The sequence below is a fragment of the Colletotrichum lupini genome, chromosome 1 (genome assembly GCF_023278565.1).
Source record: "Colletotrichum lupini chromosome 1, complete sequence".
NCBI classification, from domain to species: domain Eukaryota; kingdom Fungi; phylum Ascomycota; class Sordariomycetes; order Glomerellales; family Glomerellaceae; genus Colletotrichum; species Colletotrichum lupini.
This window is the reverse complement of record NC_064672.1, coordinates 123529-145188: the sequence shown is the minus strand read 5'-3', so window position 1 is coordinate 145188 and position 21660 is coordinate 123529. Positions and strand designations below refer to the sequence as shown.

The following is a 21660-nucleotide window of genomic DNA, read 5'->3' as shown; positions in this document are numbered from 1 at the left end:
GTGGGGAAGTAAGGTATCGAGCGATACGACTTGAATGGCGTCATACGGGACATGCGTTGGGCACTCATGTGGCGGTGGAGAAGGGAGTTTGAACTTAATCAAGGCAGGTGAACAACACACAAGTGAAGGAGTGGCCTCAATTCTTTGGTACAAGTGTGATTAGTATGAATTAGAAGCTATCAGTCGGTTCTTAAATTGAAGACAATATTTCAGCTGCCTTACCATAGACAAGTCTTGCATGTGCAGCAGTCATCTTTACTTAAGGTACCTACTCACCTACCTTGCCTGACACATATGTAGATGCGATTTTTCGATTTTGTCAGCGGGAGCCGCTGGTAATCGCAGCTTGAGCGTGTAGAGTTTTGTATTTTAAATCTCAGGGAGAGTACGTTTGTCTCAATATGTGTGGATATTTTCCGCAAGGCTGGATACTTCAACCGAGCTTTCCAAACCTCAAAAAACGCCTTTTTGGTCAAGTACTAATCTTAACTCGAATATTGCTTATACCACCCAAGACAATTAAATTGTCTCGAATCGCGTGATCGGCGGCCCGCCGGTCCTTTCTTGAGAACGAGTTCCAACGCGCAATCAAGAGCCGACTAGACTGGACAAATTGGGTACTTGTTTTTCTGTATCGGGCATAACGGATTAGGCACTGATCATATGAAAATTTCTCTTGTCTACCTAATAGGTCCCTGAATAGACACGCATCGAGATTGTGGAGGGAAAGGCTAGTGGACTGGCTACAAGCTTCAAAGTTGGAACGAAAACATTTCCTGGGCTATTGAGACAAGCGGGGAGTAGGGTAGTAACGATTCAATGGCATTCAATGGCATTTCGCTCGGCAGACAACGACTTAAGCACATTCCATTTCCGTCAAAAATTGCAGTCAAGTCTCATCATCTTGGTGCTGGTCTTCTTGTGGCATATCTCCTTCCCGAACCTCCTCAGTCTGTTTAGTTGGGCCATGATATGTACCATGGTGCTCCTTAGAGACGCTTGCTATCTTAAAACATACGATTTCAAAAGCTAAGAAGTGAAGTCAATAATAAGGTAGTTAGGCTTCATGAGACCCTTCACCTCGTCCTACCCATCGACGCTTCGTCGCAGGGGTCTAGCGCTTCTTCGCTGAAGAACGTGATTCGACCACTCGCACTCTCTCTGTAACTCCACAGTTCGAACCCCGCGGCCCGGACCAGGCAACGGGCGACTAGGGTTCGAATCCGACAGCTCGGTCCAAGGTCTGCTGTAGGCAGTATTGTCCGGTAAACACTCAAGACTCGGGGTCTAGACCATCAGGCTCTAGCCAAGTGTCATGGCCATCTACGCCGTCATAAATAAGCGACATACGCACCGTCAGGCTCTTTGATCCCAACTCTTCTCTTCGCTCTCCAGTCCCTGTTCATCAAGATCCCAACCTCCCGCTGACAACAAGTTACTGGCTGGCATATCATTCGATCAGGTCTTTCCCAACTATGGAGCCTTCCAGCAAATATGTTGCGCTGGTCTTCGGGGCTAATGGGATCTCCGGATGGGCCGTCACAAACAATCTGTTCATTTATCCCACAGCATCCACATTTTGCCGCATTATTGGTCTAACAAACCGACCGATGGACCTGTCAGGAAGCCAGCTTCCCAAGAATGATCCTCGTTTGGAGATTTACTCTGGCATCAACTTACGTGAGGACATCGAGACTATCAAGGAGCAAATGAAAATCAAGATCCCCAACATGCAGGACATCACGCATGTGTACTACTGTGGTCAGTATTGCAGCCGTTGACGAGATATGGTATGTGAACTGAGACGGAAAGAGCCTACTCAAATGCGACAGCATATTCAGTCGACGTCATGAAGATTCGTAATATCAACGTCACCATGACTCGAAACGCTGTCAAGGCGGTTGATGAGATCTGCTCAAGTCTGAAATTTCTGAGTTTGCAGACTGGCACCAACGTTAGTAATCTGCCATCTGCTACTCTACTGTGTTCATTGTATGCCACTACCTTACTTACGATACTGAAATAGAGCTACGGAGTGGCTGTCTTCCAACATCAGGACAAGATTGAGATACATCCTCCATTGAAAGAGTCTCAGCCGCGAATTCCGTCTCCATACGGAGATGAAATCTTCTACTACGGGCAAGTAGATGCTATCGAGGAGCTACAGAAGGGCAAATCCTGGAGATGGTGTGAAGTTCGCCCCGATGCAATTGTCGGCTTCGTTTCTGGTACGACTTCAATCATGACGTTTCTTGAGCCGACCGCTCTTTTCCTTGCGCTCTGGCGTTATGTCCATGGGCCCGGAGCCGAAATCAAGTTCATTGGTACAGCTACGAACTACACCCACACCAACACAGACTCATCGCAGGATATTATTGCAAAGTCTCATATTTATTTATCGACCGTGAAGCCAGAAGAATCGAACGGGGAAGCTTTCAATACTGCTGATAATGCAACTCCAGTTTCCTGGGTGGAGCGATGGCCTGTCATGGTCGATTATTTCGGGCTGCAGGGAACGCCTCCAGTTGAGGGAGCCCAGAGTGAGTCTCTATACCGCTGCCATTCCTCTTTGATATATCTTAACATATTTTTCAGCAACGTTTCCGGTCGAAAAGTGGTGGGAAGAACACCAAGGTGACTACAAGAGGATGTGTGCCGAGTATGGCTTGAAGCACCGTGATATACCAGCTGCGTCTTGGATATTCACGATGGGGGTCGGCTTTTCTCTCTTACAGAGAAATCGGGCAATGTGTCTGGATAAGATCCGGTCTGTTGGGTTTAAGGAAGAGTTGGGCATGACCGAAGGCTATCTCATCGCCTTTGATCGCATGGTTGCTGCTAACATTCTTCCCCCGCGGAAATTGATGTAGACTTGGTAGGTTCAAGACCGCCACCAACTGGTGATCTTCGCCTACTATGGTACAAAATTAGACAACAGCTGGTGATTCAGTGGTAACGACAGTACAGTGGAACTCTGATATCTCCAGTGAAGCGCTTGGCGTCGCAGAAGATACGCCGGCTGAATGTAACCCTGTTTTGTGCACACGCAGAGCTGCATAAACTCCAACCTCCTGTATCATTCACTACGAATGGAGCCCGAGTCTATATGTGTGCAGCGGGGTTTCCTGGTAAACCCCTCATAAGTCAGCTGCTCATTTTCTCATTTCGACCTTCATCGGAACACGTTGACGCCCAGAAGCCCTCGACCATGTCTCTTTGTCAAGATTGCCGTCAGCTTGATCTTGCTGACCTAGTTGATGAGGAATACGAAGTTCAAGACATTATTCTTCATTCTTCAATCGCTGATCTCGAGAGAAATGTTTCTGCGTGCGATTTGTGTCAACTCTTCCACACATCTATCACCGAAAAGCTCCGGGTCGAGGGAGTCAGTGTTGACCAAGAGGCTTGGTATGACACAGACTCGCCGGTTATCTTGCGGGGCACTCAGTACAAAGATGAGAAGTACGAGTCTCGGGGACTCTTTTGGGTCAAGGTCCGCTGCGATCGCCTGAGCCCGAGGGCATACTGCTATTTCAGCTTCTATCCCAAAGACGAGACGACCCGGCTAGAGAACTCCATCCTAGGCAGACCCATCAAACGTCCCGCTAAGCAACTCAGTCTTGTGAAAGACTGGGTGCGCGAGTGTGAAGACCACCACCAGAGTTGCCATTCAGCCCCTGCTACTCTGCCCACACGAGTTGTAGATGTTGGTGTCGAAGGAGTGAGGGAGCCTCGGCTCGTTGTGACGAGTGGAGAAGTCGGCCGATACATGACATTAAGTCACTGTTGGGGCTTACATCCTGTTATTCGCACCACTAGCGAGACAATTAATGGCCACATCAAGTCGTTGCCAATGTCCAAGTTACCTCCGACGTTCAGAGACGCAGTCTTGATAACGAGGTCACTTGGCGTTCAGTATCTATGGATCGACTCCCTCTGCATCGTACAGGACTCAAAAGAGGACTGGGAACTCGAGAGTGTGAAGATGGGCACTATCTACGCCTCTTCATGTCTGACTATCGCTGCCTCAGCGTCCGCAGACTCCACAGGGGGTTGCTTCTTACCGCGTTCAACTTCAAATCACGTTCAAGTTAAGTGTACTCGGAAGACGAACGATGAATCGGTGTCTATTCCCGTATTCTTACGACCTAGACCTCGTGACTTCAGTCACCTACCACAAAGCATCCTACATTCACGTGCGTGGGTAACGCAAGAGCGCCTGCTATCTGCCCGAATGGTACACTACGACTCTGATCAACTTCTTTGGGAATGTCGTGAATCTCGTCTGGCAGAAGACGGGGTACCGACGGATGCATTCGCAGTGCAAAAGTTAGTGTGGGACGAACGACTTCACCTTTCATACCCTTTTGCGCAAGGACGTCTATCTACATCAGAATTCGTGTGGGACTAGTACGATATGGTATCGGCATATAGTAGAAGAGGCATCACCAAGTCCTACGACCGGCTACCAGCGCTTTCCGGTCTCGCCAAGGTGATGGAGGAATGCACCGGGCAGCGATACCTTGCCGGGTTGTGGAAGTACCACCTGCATTATGGGTTGCTTTGGAGGAGAAGCGAGAATTGGCTTGAAACCCCGTCAGATGGCTTTCGCGCCCCAAGTTGGAGTTGGGCGTCTTTGGAAGGCGCTGTCATGATGCCCGAGATCGGAAACATTCTGCCCTCGGGAAACGAGATGGAGGTGGTGGTGAGGATTACTCAAGCAGAGACAACGCCACTCGGCTTGGACCCGAGGGGTATGTTGAAATCGGGATATCTGCAGCTAGAAGGAAAGCTCAGACTAGCCGATCCAAGAGAAAACCCAGAATCCCCGGGTTATCAGAGGTTCTCGACCTATCGGAAAGAGTTAGCAATTGATTTGCTCAAGGAGAATGGGATCATGGTCGGATTAGCAGTGTTCGACAAGGATTACTGCGGAAGTAACATCCCTCTCTACTACTTACAGGTGTCGAGAAGAGTCAAAGAGCCAAGCCGTTGGTACGGGCTCCTGCTAGAGGCAACAAGCCAGCCGCAAGAGTTCCGTCGTGTTAGCTTCTGCCGCACGGAAGAATATCCACTTCGAGACTGGTTCGCGCATGTCGCTGAAGAGATGATCACGATAGTTTGAGTATTTGTTTCAGCCTCCATACTTGGGGGGGACCACATCCAGTCTCTAGTCAATACTGATTCCACGAAATTATTATACGCTTCTCAGACACCTGACCTTAATGTGAATAACAAATGTCTTTGGCCGGAATCAGGTACCGTGGGTACCGCTGGTCACAGCATATATCATTGTGCCGAATTCGTCTAGGTCCTCCAGCCATGCTTTTACTCTTGTACGCCTGTGGATAACTTCAGTCTCGCTGAAATTTCCAGGCACAGGCCATAATTCGTCGATAGCCAGCCAACTATCTGGCCATTCTGCTCGCTGAAGGTCATATACACCTCTCCAGTCGCGCCTCGTTCGAGTCTCCCACAACGCCTTGGACGCCGGCGCTGATAACCCGCGTAACTCGGTGGCAAGATGAGTTGAGAGGCCGTCATGTGTCAGCAGGGCGCTATCGAAGGGGCACATCGTGAACAGAGTTCTTCGTTTAGCCTCGGCGGCAATCCAGCACTCCCACCTGGGACGGGGCTCATCTCCGGAAACGCACGTGAGTCCTTTCTTCGCCACCGCACATGCGAGGTCCTGGGTACTCATCATGGCCTCCCGTAGAAATGGGTGATAAGCTTTCCCGAATTTGAAAAAGATGACCATGGCGTAAATAAGATGCGTTTGAAATGCTGCGAGAAGTGCCATATCATCGTAGGAGGCGTGTTGGCTGTAAAGCCTCGCCATCTCTACCTTGAGTTCGTTGGCTACGGCCTCGGCGCCTGCCACATCGGGCCCACCAAAGCTTCGAATGGCCCTAAGACAATTTGACAAGGGTTGGCTGGATGGCAGAGTTATCTGGGACCAATGTACAAAAGGAGGAACCTTGCGCCCGCGGATGGAACAATCTACGTAGGATTCCAGAATCCTCTGGATGAAAGCCGATATACTCGGCGAGTAGTTCTTTGCCAATTGTCCCGGTATTGGGACGAAGTTATTCAGCCATCGATTGGCAATGTCATCAGCGTTGATGGTGCAGACAAGGCTCATGTCCGAGAAGTCGAACACATCAGGCTTGAGGACGTCTGATCGATCGGTGTCTGTGGCCAGCAGTTCGCCCGCCCGGAAGGAAGCGCTCGTCTCGTTTGACGGAATGATTCGAAACGGCGAGAACCCCGCGTTCGCTTCCACAGTCGCGGATATCGTGGTTGCTACGCGGTCCGTATCGACCTCGGCTTCAGCCTCTGAATGCAGACCGGCAGCACCCGGCGCGGATGAAGGGATCGTCCGAGTCTGTGGATAGAGACATGGGAGGCCCCGCTGGTGGCACCGGGAACATGTCACAGCTTTCCGGTCACATTTGGCTTTGGCGGTCGCGCATGGCTGGCATGCCTTTTGTCGTGAGGTCGAATACCTGGCGGGCCGCATTGCTAGGCCAGCACGGCTATAGTAAATGATCGCCTGAGTTTGGAGAATTTGAGCATCTTAGACCCGGTGGGATAAGCCGGTTTCGCAACGAGAGCCGCGCCAAGTGAGTTGAAGTTGCATCTAGAACACGAATCTGCATGGACACCTTGGAGAGTTGGAGACGAGCGAACTTCCCCGCAAGTCCAAGCGAGGCGGGGAAAATGAGCTTTACGTAATTGAGAGACGACGGTGTCAGTTCATGTACTAAATGTTATGGGGCTTGGAATAGGCGCTGTAATGACACCGTAGATCGAAAACTGAGTAAGTAGAATAAGCAAAAATGATATTCGGCTCTGGGTATGATTTGAACACACGACCTGCAGGACCGCGGTGAACGGCACCTGCCGCTCTCCCTGCTGAGCTACCAGAACGTTATGTTGGCAATCATGTCCGTCAAAGAACGAGCGAGCGAGCGACTTGATGCAGTCAGATGGAAGGACGCAGCGTAGTTCCAGGGATTGTGTCGGTTGCATTGGCTCTAATGGGAGCACAAGCTGGCCGGGGTTAACGTATCTGGATATGAGTCAACAGCTGTAAGCAAGCAGTGGTTCGCTGATGTAGCCTATATCTCTGAGTCCAAGTGGTTGAGCTTAGTTAAACATTACCAAGTTGGAGCAAGTTGTTCAACGAAGCCCAGACGTCAAGAAAGAATGATAGTCGAACGTTTGACAGAATGTTATAGTCATTGAAACATCAAATATTATCGTTATGCTACCGGCAACTTTTACCACATCTTTTCCCAGGTTCTCCTAACGAAAGACATCTCAGCCAGTCTCGCTCTCTCCACCTCCTCGATGCCACCCTCCTCCCAATGACGGCACTCGGCATCAACCTCTGCCTTTCCGCTGATGAGATCTGCCTCCTTGGGGTGAACGAAGCGGGTCCTCTTCAGAACCTTCCAGATGAGAAAGGTGACGACACCAAAGATGAGGCCAAAGTAGGAGGTGATGAAGCCTCTCACGCTGAAGGGATAGAAGTTGTCAAAACCGACAAAGATGAGAGCCAGGATGCCCAAAAGCAGAGCCAGACCGGGGAAGTACGGGGTCCAGGGAGACAGGTAGGGGAGCGTCTCGGGAGGGAAGTTCTGGGCCATGCGGGCGCGGTAGAAGCCCATGTAGGTGATGAGCATGAAGGTGTAGGTCATGATCAGGGCGGTGGTGGTCAAGTCGACGAACCAGAAGAAGACATCGACGGCGCTGTTTGACGAGACAAGGAAGGTGATGCAGGAGATGACAGTGACGACAAGGACGGAGTAGATGGGAACACCGGCCTTGGTGCACTTGAGGAGGAACTTGGGGGCCTGTCCGTCGCGAGCGAGACCATAGAGAGTGCGGGAAGTCGAGTAGAGGTAAGCGTTACCGCAGGACCTTGAAAGCTGTTAGCATGATTCGAGAGTAAGCATCACGTACCAAGGGTACTCACCATCCAGAGAGGAGAATGAAGGCATTGATGATATCGGGAAGAGCCTTGATGTGGAGGTTCTTGATACCAACGACCCAAGGGGAAGCACCAGCACCGGGCTCGCCGCTCTCAATGGCGCCGAGCAAGTCGGGGTCGCGGGAGCTGCAGATGATGCCGACGCACAGAACACCGACAACGTAGAAACCGACAAGGCGGTAGAAGATGAGCTTGGCGACGCGGGGGATGGTGCGGCGGGGGTTTTGGATCTCACCAGCGGCGAGGGCGATCATGTCGGGACCGGCAATGGTGAAGGCAGCGTAGATAACAACCTTCCAGAATCCCAAGAACCTCCCGGTCGACCCGTCGGTGAAGTAGGCGTGGATGTAGTTGCCGTCGCCCCAGTTACGGAATCCATAGGCGTCGTTCATAGGGTTGCCGCCGGACATGGTGATGAGGGTGATAAGGCACAGGCCGATCAGCAGTATGACCTTTGTCGAAGCCATGATGAACTCAGATTCTCCGTAGTACTTGACTGCAACCAAGTTGACCGCCACACAGGAGACCATGGCCACAGCAATCCAGGCAGCCGGGTTGATATCCGCGTTCCAGTATTGAATGACCGTTGCGACAGCGCTGTATTCCGTACAAACCAACATGAGACCGGCGAAGAAGTAAGTCCATCCCATGGCGAAACCGAGAGCAGGGTCAACAAAGCGAGAGGCGAGTTCGAAGATGGTACCGCGAATGGGCAGGTAGGCGCACATTTCGGCGACAGACAAGTTGAGCGGCCAGATGAAGAGGAGACCCCAGAAAGTGTAACCGAGAACGAGACTGAGAGGGCCGGCCTTGGACAAGACACCGCCAATACCGACCTGTCAAGACGGATTAGAATCTCGAGATAGCTGCGCTGTGAATCGCAAACATCGTAAGGCTGTGAGAAGACCTACCCAAAGACCGGTACCAATAGAACCTCCGATAGCCATCAGCTGGACATGGCGAGGGCTGAGACCACGCTGGGTCTCGCCATACTGTTGAGCAACAGCAGCATTGGTGCCAGACATAACAGTCCCGAGCTTGTTGCTGTTGGTGCTGTCGGCACGGCTGAGGCCGACAGTCTTTTCTTCCATCCCTGAAGCCATGTTGGGCGGGTGACGGTAAGATCTGTTTTTTTTCTTCGGTGATCCGACGTCCGACTGTCTAAAAACACAAGTCGTCTAGGTATAGGTAATTGCTGGCTGAGGTCGGGTATTACCACTCGCAGAGACGCCGAGCAGATCGAATGGGATGCGACTGAAACACAACTCAACAACCTGGACGAGTGAGGAGGGCAGTTATTCTATATAGATGAGTTGGTTGTGTGCCCCTGGCCCGACGCTACCTTGCGTCCGGCGGCCCCCCTTCCCCTCCATGGTTAGCTTGCTAACCTTCATCTGACGTCTCCCGGTTCCTGGGAGAGAGACAAGCCAATACGGAGCGTTACGGAGGTATTACCACTGGGTATGTGTGTAAGTATGCGACTTACTCGGGTGGTGATAGACAAGACCAACGGACGGGCCCAAGTGCCCCATCTAATAGGAGCCCCGCAGAGATAAGCAAACCGCGCCAGGGGATGGTTGGCAACTGGCTGGGGCGATCAGAAGTGTGGGCGCGGGGGGAGGAGACTTGAGGAGAGCGAGGAGGAAGCATCCCTGCTTGGGGGTAAGGGAGGCAACGTCAGAACGGGCGATACCGACGACAACGGAGAGAAAGTCACCTCGTTGAGAGTATCTTGACGCGTTTCTTTGATCCATTCCCGATGAAGATGCCCCCATTCCCACGTTTACTATTAGCCGTCCAAGGGTTCCACTGGCGTACACATCCGAATTCCGCGCCTGGTCGAAGCATTGCAGCAACAGGCCAACGGCAGGCCATGAGCTGAGAATCACCTCAAGCATTGGGGTAAGAGGAAATCTGAATGTGATGCCGACGATAGCCACTGATCCGAAAGAGGAGACTTGGTGGAACAGATGGTACTGGGTAGAACAAGGGGCCCAGAAAATCCCCGGCAGTCGTCGATTGGGCGGCCCACGCATCAAGCATTTGCTGAGACTTTTCACGCCGTTCGCTCCCTTCAGTTCTTCCTGGTTGGCGTCGGGCTGACGTGTGCTCCAGGTTCTGAGCTTGTCTCCAAGTCTCTCCAGAATCCAAGGCCTCAAGCCGCAAGCCTTTGGTCTTGAGCCAGACCATTTCCTAATATCTTGGCAATGGGTCGAGCGACATCCGACGTCGGATTCAGCCATGAGAACCAGGAAGAAGCCCCCCCATTATCCGATAGACGTCGAGTTGATGGTTGGCTGAAGCACCTAAAAGACCGAAAAGACCCTTGGAGAAGCGCGGGTGAGAGGCGAAAACTTGGGGCTTAGCTCCAATTACTGCCGACAAACGACCGCGTTCTGACAAGACTGACGGCTCTGTACTGCTTGTGTCTGCCGGCGGCCACGCCGAAAAGGTGTGTTGCTTCCTCGAGGAACGCGGCAGCAGAAGCCCTGGAGGCCCTGCTTAGCTCCGGGCTGGCATGTCCATGTTCCGTACCTTTCCCATCAAACAAGGAGCATGGCGGGATGATTTGCGGTGCCATTGCAGGAGAAGATGCACAGAAAGCGGGTAGAACCCCGACAAAGAACCCAGCCCCGGGTCCAAGACGCCCAACCTGAACGCAGGCACGCAGGCTACACAGCGCGGTCTGCCATCGTCCCAATCACGGCTTGCGGAAACGTTCGGGGCCTGACTCGCTCGTCTGCAGAGTGCAGAGTGCAGACAGCAGGATTCGGAATCCCGTACCTAGTTTGTCTGTAGGGCGCGCGTTTGTCTAGGTTTGGCCGGCCTTGGTCCCAGTAAATTGTCTTGGCTTTCTCAAAGTCTCAACTCTACGCCGTACGGTCTGTGTATTCGTGCCGGTAACCCATCACCAGAACGCGGCGTTCGAGACGAGGCAGAGAGACCTGATAGTAATTAGATGACAGTGGAGTGGTGTCAGGCACTAACGCATCCCCGTCTTGTCGTCCGGGGAAATTCACTATCACCGCGCGAACCCTCTTTTTCAAAGTGTTTTATTACGTACATTTGGTTGTATTAAATGGGTCGATGCGCCCCAAGATAGGATCCAGACCGAGAGGGGCGCCGACGCTTGACCGATCAAACTGGGACCAATTCGGCTTAAGGGAAGATAATGACAGACCGGTATGCTGTTTGCAAAATACATGATCAAGACCGGGAGCAATAAAACACGGGGAAGTGGCTCGCATGCGTGGGGTTTCTGAGATGCGGCGATGTGGTGCCCTCCATTGCGTGAAGTGCTCGCAATGTGCCCACCGAGACAGGTACAAGTTTGGTACAAGTTTTTGCCATTGCAATATCAATATGAACAGTAGGTCATGGAGGAGCTTCGTTATATGCTTCTTCACCCTTCAAGGGCGCGCGTTTGACAACCCAACAGCCAGGTGATCTAATCGGTTCGCCCAAAAGCGCATTCCCGGCTGTAAGGTCAATACAGCGGCCGGCGCAGAGCCAGGCCCGGTGCCAAACTCTCGGGGCGGCGCCATCTGAAAGTGAGACTAGGTATGAGAGCCTAAGAAAGGGAAGTGTGGTGGTGTGAGCCGGGAACACGTCCCGGTCCTCCTCAGCCGAAGAACCGGCTACGTCCCGGCCGCCATCCTGCAACGCCCGCCCCTTTGATCAATATTCGCCGTAATTATTCACGTCGTACACTCACAGTCTGCAGTCTGCAGACCGCAGATACAATTGCATACAAAATCAAATGTGGTAAGATGAAGGGCTAAAACAAAGTATCGGGCCTTGACGGCGGATCCCGCCAAGCCCATGAAGATGCATGAAATCTCGCAAAGTTTCGTCTACCAATTGTTCCAGTCCTCAATCGCGGTCCGACAGTCAGTCGTACTGGATATTGACAGGTCTTCCTTCATTCCTCGATCCTGAACTCGATCGTCATCTACACGCGTAATATGTGCTTTCTAGCGTCACGTTGAAGGGGCGGCCTTCCCATTCTCTCTGTCCCACCCTCACACACTCTCTCTTCCTCTATCATCCAGTCCTCCGCCGACGAGTCGCCCGATTGCAGGGTATCACGGTAAGAAAAACAGCAATCTAGACTTCCGCCGCGGTGACTGTAACTGTGATGGTTCCCTCACTCATCCCCTTGGAGGTCACAGTCTCGACGATGGTCTCCGGTTCCTCGTCGTCCTCATCCTCTTCCTCCACAATCTCTCTACCCGAGGAGTCTACCTGTCGCCGATCGCCGCGCCGCCATCGCCCCTTCAACCAACGCCGTCAGCTCTTGCTGCCGTTCTTACTGCCGTTCACCACCGTCTTTGGCGGTCCTGCAGTCGCGCGAGGAGTGCGATCGCCGCTGCCTCGGGTGCCATTTGTAGGAATATAGAAATCGTAGCGGCTCGGGAAGAGAATGATGTTTGCCAGCCGCAGGAGTTCCGTCTCCGCTTCCGTCTTTGTCTTGTTCCTGATGCCCTCCTCATCATCAATATCCATGGCATCCGCATGCTTGGGCGGGATGACACCCGCTGGTTCGACATCGTAGGGTGCCAATCCCATTGCGCGGAGGCCGTCGACTCCGCCGTACTCCTCGACCTCCTTGGCACCGGGACGATCCTGATGCGAGGCTTCGCTTCCCAGCCCACCCAGCGTGTCAAAGTCCGGTCCCGGTTGACCGGTCTGGAATGCCTTTCTCTGGCGAGCGAGGAACAGGGCATTTGTCTGCGTTAGGGGGCAAACGGGGGTGTACGTGAGCAGGGAAAGCTCATTTGACTCGTTTTGCAACGACGGCGGGACGCCTAACCTGGTGCCGCCCGTGATGATGGAGTAGGCCTGGTCGCAATGCCAGATGACGTAGTCACCGGCCTGTAGGCTAGGCATAGAGACCAGACTCCTGCGCAGATGCAGATGCGGGTGCCAGCGTTCCGTGAGACGCTGAGCATGACCCGGGACGGCTCCGTGGATAATGGTATTTGGCTCCAGGTCAAGCGTCCAGTTGGACGCATCAAGATACGCAGCCCACTGGTCCGCCTTGCCGCCATCCGGCTGCTCTGGCGGCCCACGCTTCGGCGAGAAGAACGGCCGCAAGAGGAAGTACGCAGCCACCAGCTTGGGCGACGGCAACACGCGCACCATGCCCTGCTCAACCTCGGTGAGCGCGAGAATACCCTGGAACATGCGGAAGATGCTGCAGGCGCCCGCGCCGTTGTACAGATCCGTCGTGGCACCGACTCGGCCGGCCGGATCCCAGGGATCGTAGGACTCCCAGTCGCCGCGGAAGACGGCCTCGTAGGTGCCGCCACGGCCGTAACCGTCCGGTTCCCAGCGTTCTAGACTGCCGCTGTCGATTTGCGCGATAACAGTTGATGAGGCAGTGGTGCTAAGAGAGTCTGCGGCCGAGTTTCCGGTGGGTTGACCGACGGCGCCGAGCTTGTCGTTGTGAATACGAAGACGATCGGCATAGCTCACAGGTGCCCGGGTGATGTGCACGTCGTCTGTCGATTCCCAAAAGGACATTGCGAACTTTTGCGCGCGGAGCATGTTGGGATGCGCGCGGGCACGCACCTGAACGGGCGTCCAGAAGAGATCAATGCAAGTAGGGTCGTGAAGAGCGGGTGGCTTGAACTCGCGGTTCTTGTCGAGATACTCGTGAGTTTCGTGCACCCATTTCTGAGCATCATTGGGCGGCACAACGCCGCGTATGACAGCTACACCATACCGGCGCAGCCTGTGCGCAAAGGCTTCGACGCGGACAGGGTCATTGATGTCGGTGAAGTTGATGGACGGGATCAGCTCCGATCCACGAGTGGAGATATCTGTAATCTCGGTCCTCAGAGCATTGATGAGACGGTGCCACGAAGCCTCAACGGCAGCTTCGTGGCCGGCGATGAGCCGCTTCTTGACGCCAGCGAAGCGCGATGGCAACGGGATGGGCTCGGCCCCGTAAAAAGAGACGACGGGGGGCTCCATACTTTTGGGGAAGACCTTGCGGCTTGCAGCGGCTGCAGCAGCGGCGGCACCGGCCACTGCAGCAGTGGGAGTCGAGGTGGGCGAGCGCGTCGTCGCGGCAGAGGTTGCAGCTGTGATGGCCGCAGACGAAGGGGGCGAGGTGAGGAGAGTAGAGGTAGGGGAGACGGAGGTGGCCCGGGACACGGCGGTGGACGACGGCGGGGTCGTCTTAATAATTCTGGAAGAGGTCCTGCGTCTTCCTCCTCCTCCTCCTCCTTGCCCTCCTCCTGATGGTTGTCCGGGTCCTCCTACTCCTAGTATCCCTCCTCCTAATAACGGTATCCCTCCTCCGATGCTCCCACCGCTTCCGCTCCCGCTGCTGCTGCTTGACCCTGTACGTGTACCTGACCCAAGCCCCCTGCGAGTAGTAGCAGACTTCTTCCCCAGCCGTGATTTGGGGGACTTGACAGACGAGGAGGGTGCTGCGGGAGCTGGTGTTGTGCTTCCTGAGCTCGTATTACTACTGGTCGTCTCGGTCAGGATCGCTGTGTTGCCGGCATCTCCAATTCCCCCAACTGTTGCTCCTCCTTCTCCTTCATCTCCATCTTCTCCTCCTCCTCCTTTCCCCCCCTCCTCATTTGCGGGGGGCGCCTCAGTGGGGCCAGCGGCCCAGCGGGCCAAGATCATCCGAGCTGCCGTCGTCCAGAGATCGAAAGGGGGGGGGGGGGTGGTGTGGTGGGGGAGACTTTAGCAACTCTTATTACTCGAGACCTCGAGTCGAGAGCAGCGTGAGTAGTGTGTTTGGATGCACACACTCACACTGATACACGCCTATGCGCGAGTCCTGCAGCCGACTCACGGGTCAAAGTAAGTACTGATACCAAAGGTTTTCCAGCTGCTCAGTACAAGCTCAGTCCTGTTCAACAGAATCTTTCGCTAGCCAACAGATGCGATTACCGATGGATGATCAATATTGTGTATGGGCCGGTCTAGTTCCCGGGTAGAGCAGAAAAAAGAGACACCTCATGTGCTCAAGTGACTCTCAGACTGATGCGTTGTGTTGTTGAGAATCATGAGAAGTGAGATCGAATATCGTATCCGGCTGGCCGAGGTGAGATTGAAGCTGTCAGTTGATCCGATCGTTGCCTCCAAAGCAAGGCCTTTCAAATGAGCGAACGAAACGCAACGCGTAAACCCAGCTCTCAATAGTCTTCTTTTTATATATTCCGAAATGTCTCGTGACGGCGCAAACCACACCACAATGTCGTGGGCTGTCAGCGCCTGTTATTCCCAAGTGGTGGAAACCGGACACAACTCCTGTCCTGCAGAGGTAATGATCCAAAAACCCGGACAGACAGCGGGCGGCGGCGCAGGAACAGAGTAAGTTCTGGGCCTAGTGTCGCTCGGGGTTTTCTTGACAGCAGTTCCGAATCGAGTGAAGAATGACACCTCGTGACCGTCCCAAAAGGGGTTGCAAATAGTGGCGGACCAAGACGGCCGAAATGGTAAGAAACGGTAGTTGACCTCGTCGTTTGTATCGCGGCCAGAAGAAGACAGACTCAAATATTGGCATGAGTGTTAGTGTGGCTGAAATTCATAGAACCACAGAAAACCCCTTTTCAAATCAAAGTAAATAAAACAACGCGTGTACTCTTGGGGCATCACGAAGACTTTATCATCAAGGGATTCAAGGTCGCGGCCCGCACTACAAGGCAGAATGTGTCCACAATTCCCATCTCTACCTTCGCGTCAGCATGGCCATAGGAACAACAGGATGCAGAGCCGAGAAGCTGGTCCGGCCGTTCTGGGCTTGGCCTGGAGGGGGTAACCATCCATCTGCGACGAGATAAATTGCTTCAAAAACCTCACTTTGCACCAAAACCGTCTTCTTCCGGGTGAAAAAGATAGGGCGGGAGGGGGCGCCGCGGAGTTTACGGGCAGATCGAGCGCGCGTGGCCCCATCACGACCTCCGTCTGCGCTGCCCGCCGGGCCGCGAACCCGCGTAGCAGCGCCACGGCTAAAATGCGGAATGTCGCTCTGAGCGTGGGTTGGTCAGAGCCTAGAACGGCCTCCTCCTTCAGAGTCTCTCATAGTCTCTCAGATAAGAGTCTCCCCGGCCCAAGAGGCCACTTCTTCCTCGAGCGGCATCCTTGTCATGGCCAACAGTTCTGTCCAATCAATCCCCGGTCTCATGAGTGCGTGCGATGGACAGAATCGTACAAGCCTCCTGTACGACGGATACAGACAGTGGTAGGTCCCGTGAAAGCCGCCCGCCCCCATGTTTGTGGGAAAACCTGGGCGAAGAGCCGTTGGGATTTGGGACTTGTTGGTCGCTTTGGACATGGGATTTCAGCGGAGGGATACCAGTCGGCGTTGCTTGATTCTCCCTGGAGGCATTTCTTAGTATCATACGGACATCCCACTGGCTAAATTCCGGAGTCTCTATCTTTCTTCGTCCCCATCGGTAAGGTGTCTGTATTGAAAATCGCTGTTCGGGGACCAAAAGACGGCCTGCAGCCTACCACTCAGATCCTGACCCTCGGGGCACATTGCGCCGCAGCTAAAAGGGTGATAAGACGTACAGAACTTAAACTGAGTCGCGCTCGACATGCGACTTCATGCCAAAAAGAGATCAATCACGCTGCGGAATCAGGAGCATGTGAATGGCGATGGATAGCAGTTGCAAAACACTTGTCAATAAGCCCATAAGGTTCTCCTCCTGTTTCTCCTGCATTGATAATGGTCATGTACTATCGCCATGTTGTGCGCGTTTTCGGATACGAATGTGACTGGCAGCTTTTACGTACTTCTGAGACGCGGACCCGAAGAGCTTCGTGAGGGCCGAAAGGATGGATGGCCGAAGGACAACTCCGTTCCTGATGGACACTTACTCGCCCAAGAGTTTGCAACGTTGCTGCAGTTCATTGGGTCGAACTGCTGACTGGACAGACTCAACTATTCCAGACGAAGAGGGTGACGACGCCAGAGAAGGGAATTGTCCATCTGGATTTTGAAGTCATGTTTGAGGGGGCAGAAGGACGAACGGCGTGTGTGAGCCTTCACTCACTCCTCAAGGTAAGCTAGGTATCAGAGCGTAGCAACAGCGAAAGCGACCTGAAGGCTCGCGACCGATGGCGATGTGAGCCTCCAATGGCGTCTTTGCTGGACACAGAGGGGCGGCCCAGACTGGACGGTCAGTTGGCGGTGGGAGGATGTGAATCGACCTCGATCGAGATTTGCCTTTGGGCTCCTGGTTTCATTGCCAGTGTTTCGTGCGCATCAACACACACCACCTGTTCGTTGCAGAAGGTCCATCGGGACCAATCTCTACCACTTCAAGAAGCAGTTCAACCAGTCAGTCCAAGGTATGTCTACGGATATGGGGGGCCGCAACCTGGAAGCATCCCACGAAAAGACTCCGGCGGCCCAGCAGTGCAGCACCAAGAACACCAAGCTGGCCGTTGGCCCCCAAATGTCGGGCAAACGCAGAGGCTCCGTCTGCCCCGATTCCCCGAGAACCCCCGCCAACCATTATGATTGCGGGGGTACGGAGTATCCGTAATGTGCTAACTAATAAGCAAGGCTTGCCAGGGCTTCTTCCAGCCGCCGACATTGCAGGAAGGGTCTCCCGTTTGCCGTCTCGCGTGGATTGGACTGTGGGACGAACTGACTGGGGCCAGAACTTCACGCGCACTTCCCACTACCTCAAATATCCGTGAATTACTACGGATACTGCCTGCTTGGTCATCAGTAACCGAAGATTCTGCCCCGATCCACCGACCCGAATGGAGGCATACGACGGGCCCTTGAATCTTGATGCTTTAGTTACCTTAAGTACAGTGCTCCTTAGGATCCCGAGGGGGAAAAGTCCACACACACGGCACACGCCGCCGTTGGATGGCACGTTGCCCGCATTCTGCACGTCTTGCAGACTGTCAGACAGGAAAGGATCCGGCAATACGACGAACCATGGACTACGACGAACGAAATGTCCTGAAACCCGATGACCCTCCGATGCTCTCGGCCGCCGGGGGCTACCTTAGTTGGTTTAATGTTGCTTACCACGTCTGTAACTGTCTGGCCAACCAGTCGCGTGCTCTCACGACTTGGAATTCTCTAGTGAGGAGATATGACTTGGAAAGTTGGAATAAGAATTCAGTTAAGGACTCAAACGGACGAGCGGTGCATATGAGACGTTGGTTCTCGGACTGGGTCCTATCATCAACCAGTTTGGATAAGGGGTCGCGAGAAGGTGTACTGGGTGTTATGTGTATGCATGGAGTCTTCCAATGCAGATACTCCGTCTGATTTCTGCCATGGCAAACTCGTTTTTCCGCATGCTTCTCTCGCAGCATCCTTTCTCTCACAAAGTCACAAGCTCACATCTAGCACAAGATGTCTGTCTTCTTCTGCAGAATTCCAAGCTACCCACAGCAGCTGTTAAATCGGCGGCTCGGCCGAAACTCATATTGCTCCAAACGCCGCCGATTGGGACCGTTGCACGGATGGTGCCGACAGGCAGATCCCAAGCCCAGAGTTGAACGCAAGGCTATGTAATAAGCACCCAATTTCACAATCTCGTCTGGCGACCAGCCCCTCCCGAGATTTGACTTGGAGAGTCCTCATCTCCATCACGATCAGACTTTCTGCCCAGTAAATAGCGTAGCACGCAGAACGACCCCTCCACTGTCCAGTGCCCAGCCCAAGCCCGCCAAACCTGTCAATAAACTTCCGCTTGAAACGGTTTTGGTCGAGTCGCCCGTGATAGCCCAGGGGTACCCGTCGACATCGACTTGCCTATTGCCTTCTAAGCGACTAAGCCTCCCGAGCCTCTCCATAGCATGCCAAGATTGACGATTTAAACTTTAGGCACGAACCTTGTTGCTGTCAGTCGGACGGAGTTTGCATTTTTTTTGCTGCTCACACACGCACACTCTGCTTCACCGCTTGGCTTCGTCTTCGTCTGTTCTTTTGCAGTCGGACAACGATTCCGTACTACAACTGACCTCCAACATGTTTGCGATGAAGCGATGTAGGGAAACCAAACAGGCTTGAACCCCGCCGACCCCGCGACTGGGAACGGGCCCAATCCATCACTTCCAGACTCCCCAGCCGTCCTTCTCTACACCATCTTCCGCCGTTGTTGATACACCACTTGCGCCCGCCAGGGAAAATTTGGTGCACGATCACATCGTACCTTGCCTACCTACGGATACACCACTTTATCCACCCCTTGCTACCTCACAAGCAGCAAGCCTCGAGAGTCCAGGGGCCATGGCGTTGGGTTTCAGATGGCGGTTAGCACGCTCAAGAGAGCAGAAGAGGGAGAGAAGAATCAGCCTTACTCTACAAAGGGTACTCCGTACACAATCTACCTCGAGGTTTGCTTGTCTTGGCCCGTTGTAGCTTGTAATTAACTCGAATAAACTTTTTGTGATGCCTTCCCAAATCGTCAAAAGATTGTCGCAGTCGACGACCGAACATGCCGTACGCTTTTTTCCTCCCAACTTTTTGGCTTTGGCACGCCGTTGCCCTACTCCAGTGTCTCTCTATCCTATCGAACCCAGGGCCCAACGTGGTCTCTTTTCTCCACGCACCACATGTCAAGAGAAACTCTCGAGAATTCCATGTTCTTCATATTAAGGGACCTGGTCTCCCGTTCCCGTCAGCCTTAGATTGTTGTCGTCTCCATCGGGTTGTTCTGGCAGCACACCGGCCGTCGTTAATTTGACATTTTGGTCCAATTTTGCAATAATCGTGTCCGCTCACTATTACACGAGTATCTCTCCCTTTCTCTCTAGCTCTGTCTCCCCTCTTTCTCTTTTGTTTTGCTACCCGTTTTGCCTCTTTCAAAGTCAAGATGAGCCGCGCCAGCAGTCGATCGTCAGACCGGCCGGCCTCGGCCGACCTCTCTGGCAGCATCTACCTCATCACCTCTGATGGCAAGACGCTCAAGCTTCCCATGCCGAGTAACTCGCCCTATGACCCGTTGAACTGGAGTTTGCCGAAGCGACTAGTCGCCATGGGAGTACTCATACTATACTCGATTGTTTCCATGCTGGAGACGCAAGCTGCCAGTTTAATGTACAAATCTCTTGCTGTCGAGTTCAACGGACAGGTATGATCTTCTGCTACTATCAGGCGGCGATGCCTCAAACCCAGCCGACCAGGTGCTAACATATTTCTCAGCAAGCCGACAAGTTTCCACTGAATATTCTCGTTTCAACACCGAGCACAATATTTCTCGGCCTCGGAGCATTTCTCTGGATACCCCTGTCGGTAGCCATCGGGAGACGGCCAGTCTTTTTGCTAGCTTCGTGTTTTATGACAATCGCTACGGCCCTGGCTGCGAATGCCTCGGGTTTCTACCAGCTCCTCGGGGCTTTGAGTTTGCAGGGGTTCTCGGCCGGGTTGAGCCTGAGTGCGGTATGTGACGGCCCTTCTTTCTCCGTCCTTCTTCCCGGTGCTCGACTAACCTAACTTGTGTGTTCTGCAGTCCATCTTGATTGTCATTGACTTGACCTTCATCGACGAGCGCCCTAATGCTCTAGGCATGTTCTGGAGTATCGGGTGCGGCGGTGGCCTCGTGTCCCTCCGCATCGTCCCGGCACTCGCGGCCCCGGGATGGAGAAGCTTCTATACCGCTTGGCTCGTCCCTTGTCTCGCCGTATTCGTTTGCGCCTTCTTCTTCCTGCCCGAGACATACTTCGTCCGCCCAGCCGTTGCCTTTGACGGCCACATCCTCGTCCAGGGTGGTTCGGAAAAGGTCAAGATGTACGACGACTGGGAAGAGCTGCCAGGCGGAAAGACCAGCGAGGTAATCCAGCCCGAGGCTGTACCCGAGACGGTCTGGCAAGGCATGGTACGGCGATGGGGAGTGCGCAAAAGCGGTGCAGGGTTCCGGGAGATGTGGACATGCTATGTGCAGACGATGCTCTGCGCGTGCAATCCCCTCGTTTTCTGGGTCGCGATCCTTAACGCCCTCAACTTTGGCGCAATGATCTTCATTGGCGAAACGTACGCGGTGGTCATGTCCCAGCCGCCGTATAACCTCCCCGAGCGTGTCATCTCCATGGTCAACCCTGTCTCGGCGATCGGTTCCCTTCTCGCCTGGCCCGTGTCGACCATCCTGACTTCGCGTGTTGCCCGCCGTTTGACACTCCGTAACGGCGGGATCCGAGATGCGGAACACTACCTCATCGCCTTTCTCCCGGCCGTCCTGGCTGGTGCGGGCAGTATCTTCTTGTACGGCTTCACCGTGCACTACAAATGGAGCTTCATCTGGATCTTCGTCTCCTACCTCATCAACGCCTTCAGCGCGGCTGCGTACGGCATCGCTTCAACGCTCTGGGTAACGGAAGCCTTTCCTCGGTGGGCGGCGCCAGCTATGGTCATCGTCGGCGGAGCGGGGTACATGTTGAGCTTTGCGACGAGCTACGCTGTTACACCATGGCTCAGGTCACAGGGCTACCTGGGTGCCAACTTCGAATTGGGCGCTATCCTCCTCGTCGTGGGTGGTGTTGCTGTGCCCCTTGCTTTCTGGGGAAAGAGTTTGCGACAGTACATTGATGGCCGGTGGGGTGTTTCGGAAGCTGGAGCGTTGCGTCCACAATAGGAATCGCGGCAAACAGAACGTGAATGGAGTTTGCGTGTACCCATGTATGGCCCAGTCACTATCATGGGAGGTTGGTTATATTACAGCGTT

General features: G+C 53.7%; 5 protein-coding genes and 1 non-coding gene across 6 annotated transcripts; 3 read left to right on the top strand and 3 right to left on the bottom strand.

Moving 5' to 3' along the window:
* Positions 1-829: 829 nt before the first annotated feature.
* On the top strand, positions 830-5125 carry CLUP02_00044 (heterokaryon incompatibility protein; the record flags this gene model as incomplete). The annotated part of the gene is made up of 8 exons (XM_049279098.1): positions 830-974; positions 1176-1248; positions 1361-1761; positions 1833-1954; positions 2057-2540; positions 2596-2866; positions 2968-4333; positions 4412-5125. 8 exons carry the CDS (start codon positions 830-832, stop codon positions 5123-5125), a joined length of 3576 nt encoding a protein of 1191 aa, XP_049135055.1.
* A 129-nt stretch (positions 5126-5254) lies between these two features.
* Positions 5255-9099, bottom strand: CLUP02_00043 (amino acid permease; the record flags this gene model as incomplete). Its single annotated transcript, XM_049279097.1, has 7 exons — positions 5255-6475; positions 6535-6665; positions 6765-7072; positions 7199-7308; positions 7347-7926; positions 7982-8832; positions 8908-9099. 7 exons carry the CDS (start codon positions 9097-9099, stop codon positions 5255-5257), a joined length of 3393 nt encoding a protein of 1130 aa, XP_049135054.1.
* CLUP02_tRNA001 lies at positions 6849-6930 on the bottom strand. Its single transcript has one exon. It is a non-coding gene; the product is annotated as a tRNA-OTHER (tRNA).
* Positions 9100-12103: 3004 nt separating the features above from the next.
* CLUP02_00042 (uncharacterized protein) lies at positions 12104-14641 on the bottom strand (the record flags this gene model as incomplete). Its single annotated transcript, XM_049279096.1, has 2 exons — positions 12104-12237; positions 12310-14641. The coding sequence occupies 2 exons, from the start codon at positions 14639-14641 to the stop codon at positions 12104-12106; spliced, it is 2466 nt and encodes an 821-aa protein (XP_049135053.1).
* Positions 14642-17322: 2681 nt separating this feature from the next.
* CLUP02_00041 (uncharacterized protein) lies at positions 17323-17517 on the top strand (the record flags this gene model as incomplete). The annotated part of the gene is made up of 1 exon (XM_049279095.1): positions 17323-17517. The coding sequence occupies one exon, from the start codon at positions 17323-17325 to the stop codon at positions 17515-17517; it is 195 nt and encodes a 64-aa protein (XP_049135052.1).
* A 2298-nt stretch (positions 17518-19815) lies between these two features.
* Positions 19816-21570, top strand: CLUP02_00040 (major facilitator superfamily transporter; the record flags this gene model as incomplete). The annotated part of the gene is made up of 3 exons (XM_049279094.1): positions 19816-20073; positions 20145-20381; positions 20452-21570. The coding sequence occupies 3 exons, from the start codon at positions 19816-19818 to the stop codon at positions 21568-21570; spliced, it is 1614 nt and encodes a 537-aa protein (XP_049135051.1).
* Between the last annotated feature and the right edge of the window lie 90 nt (positions 21571-21660).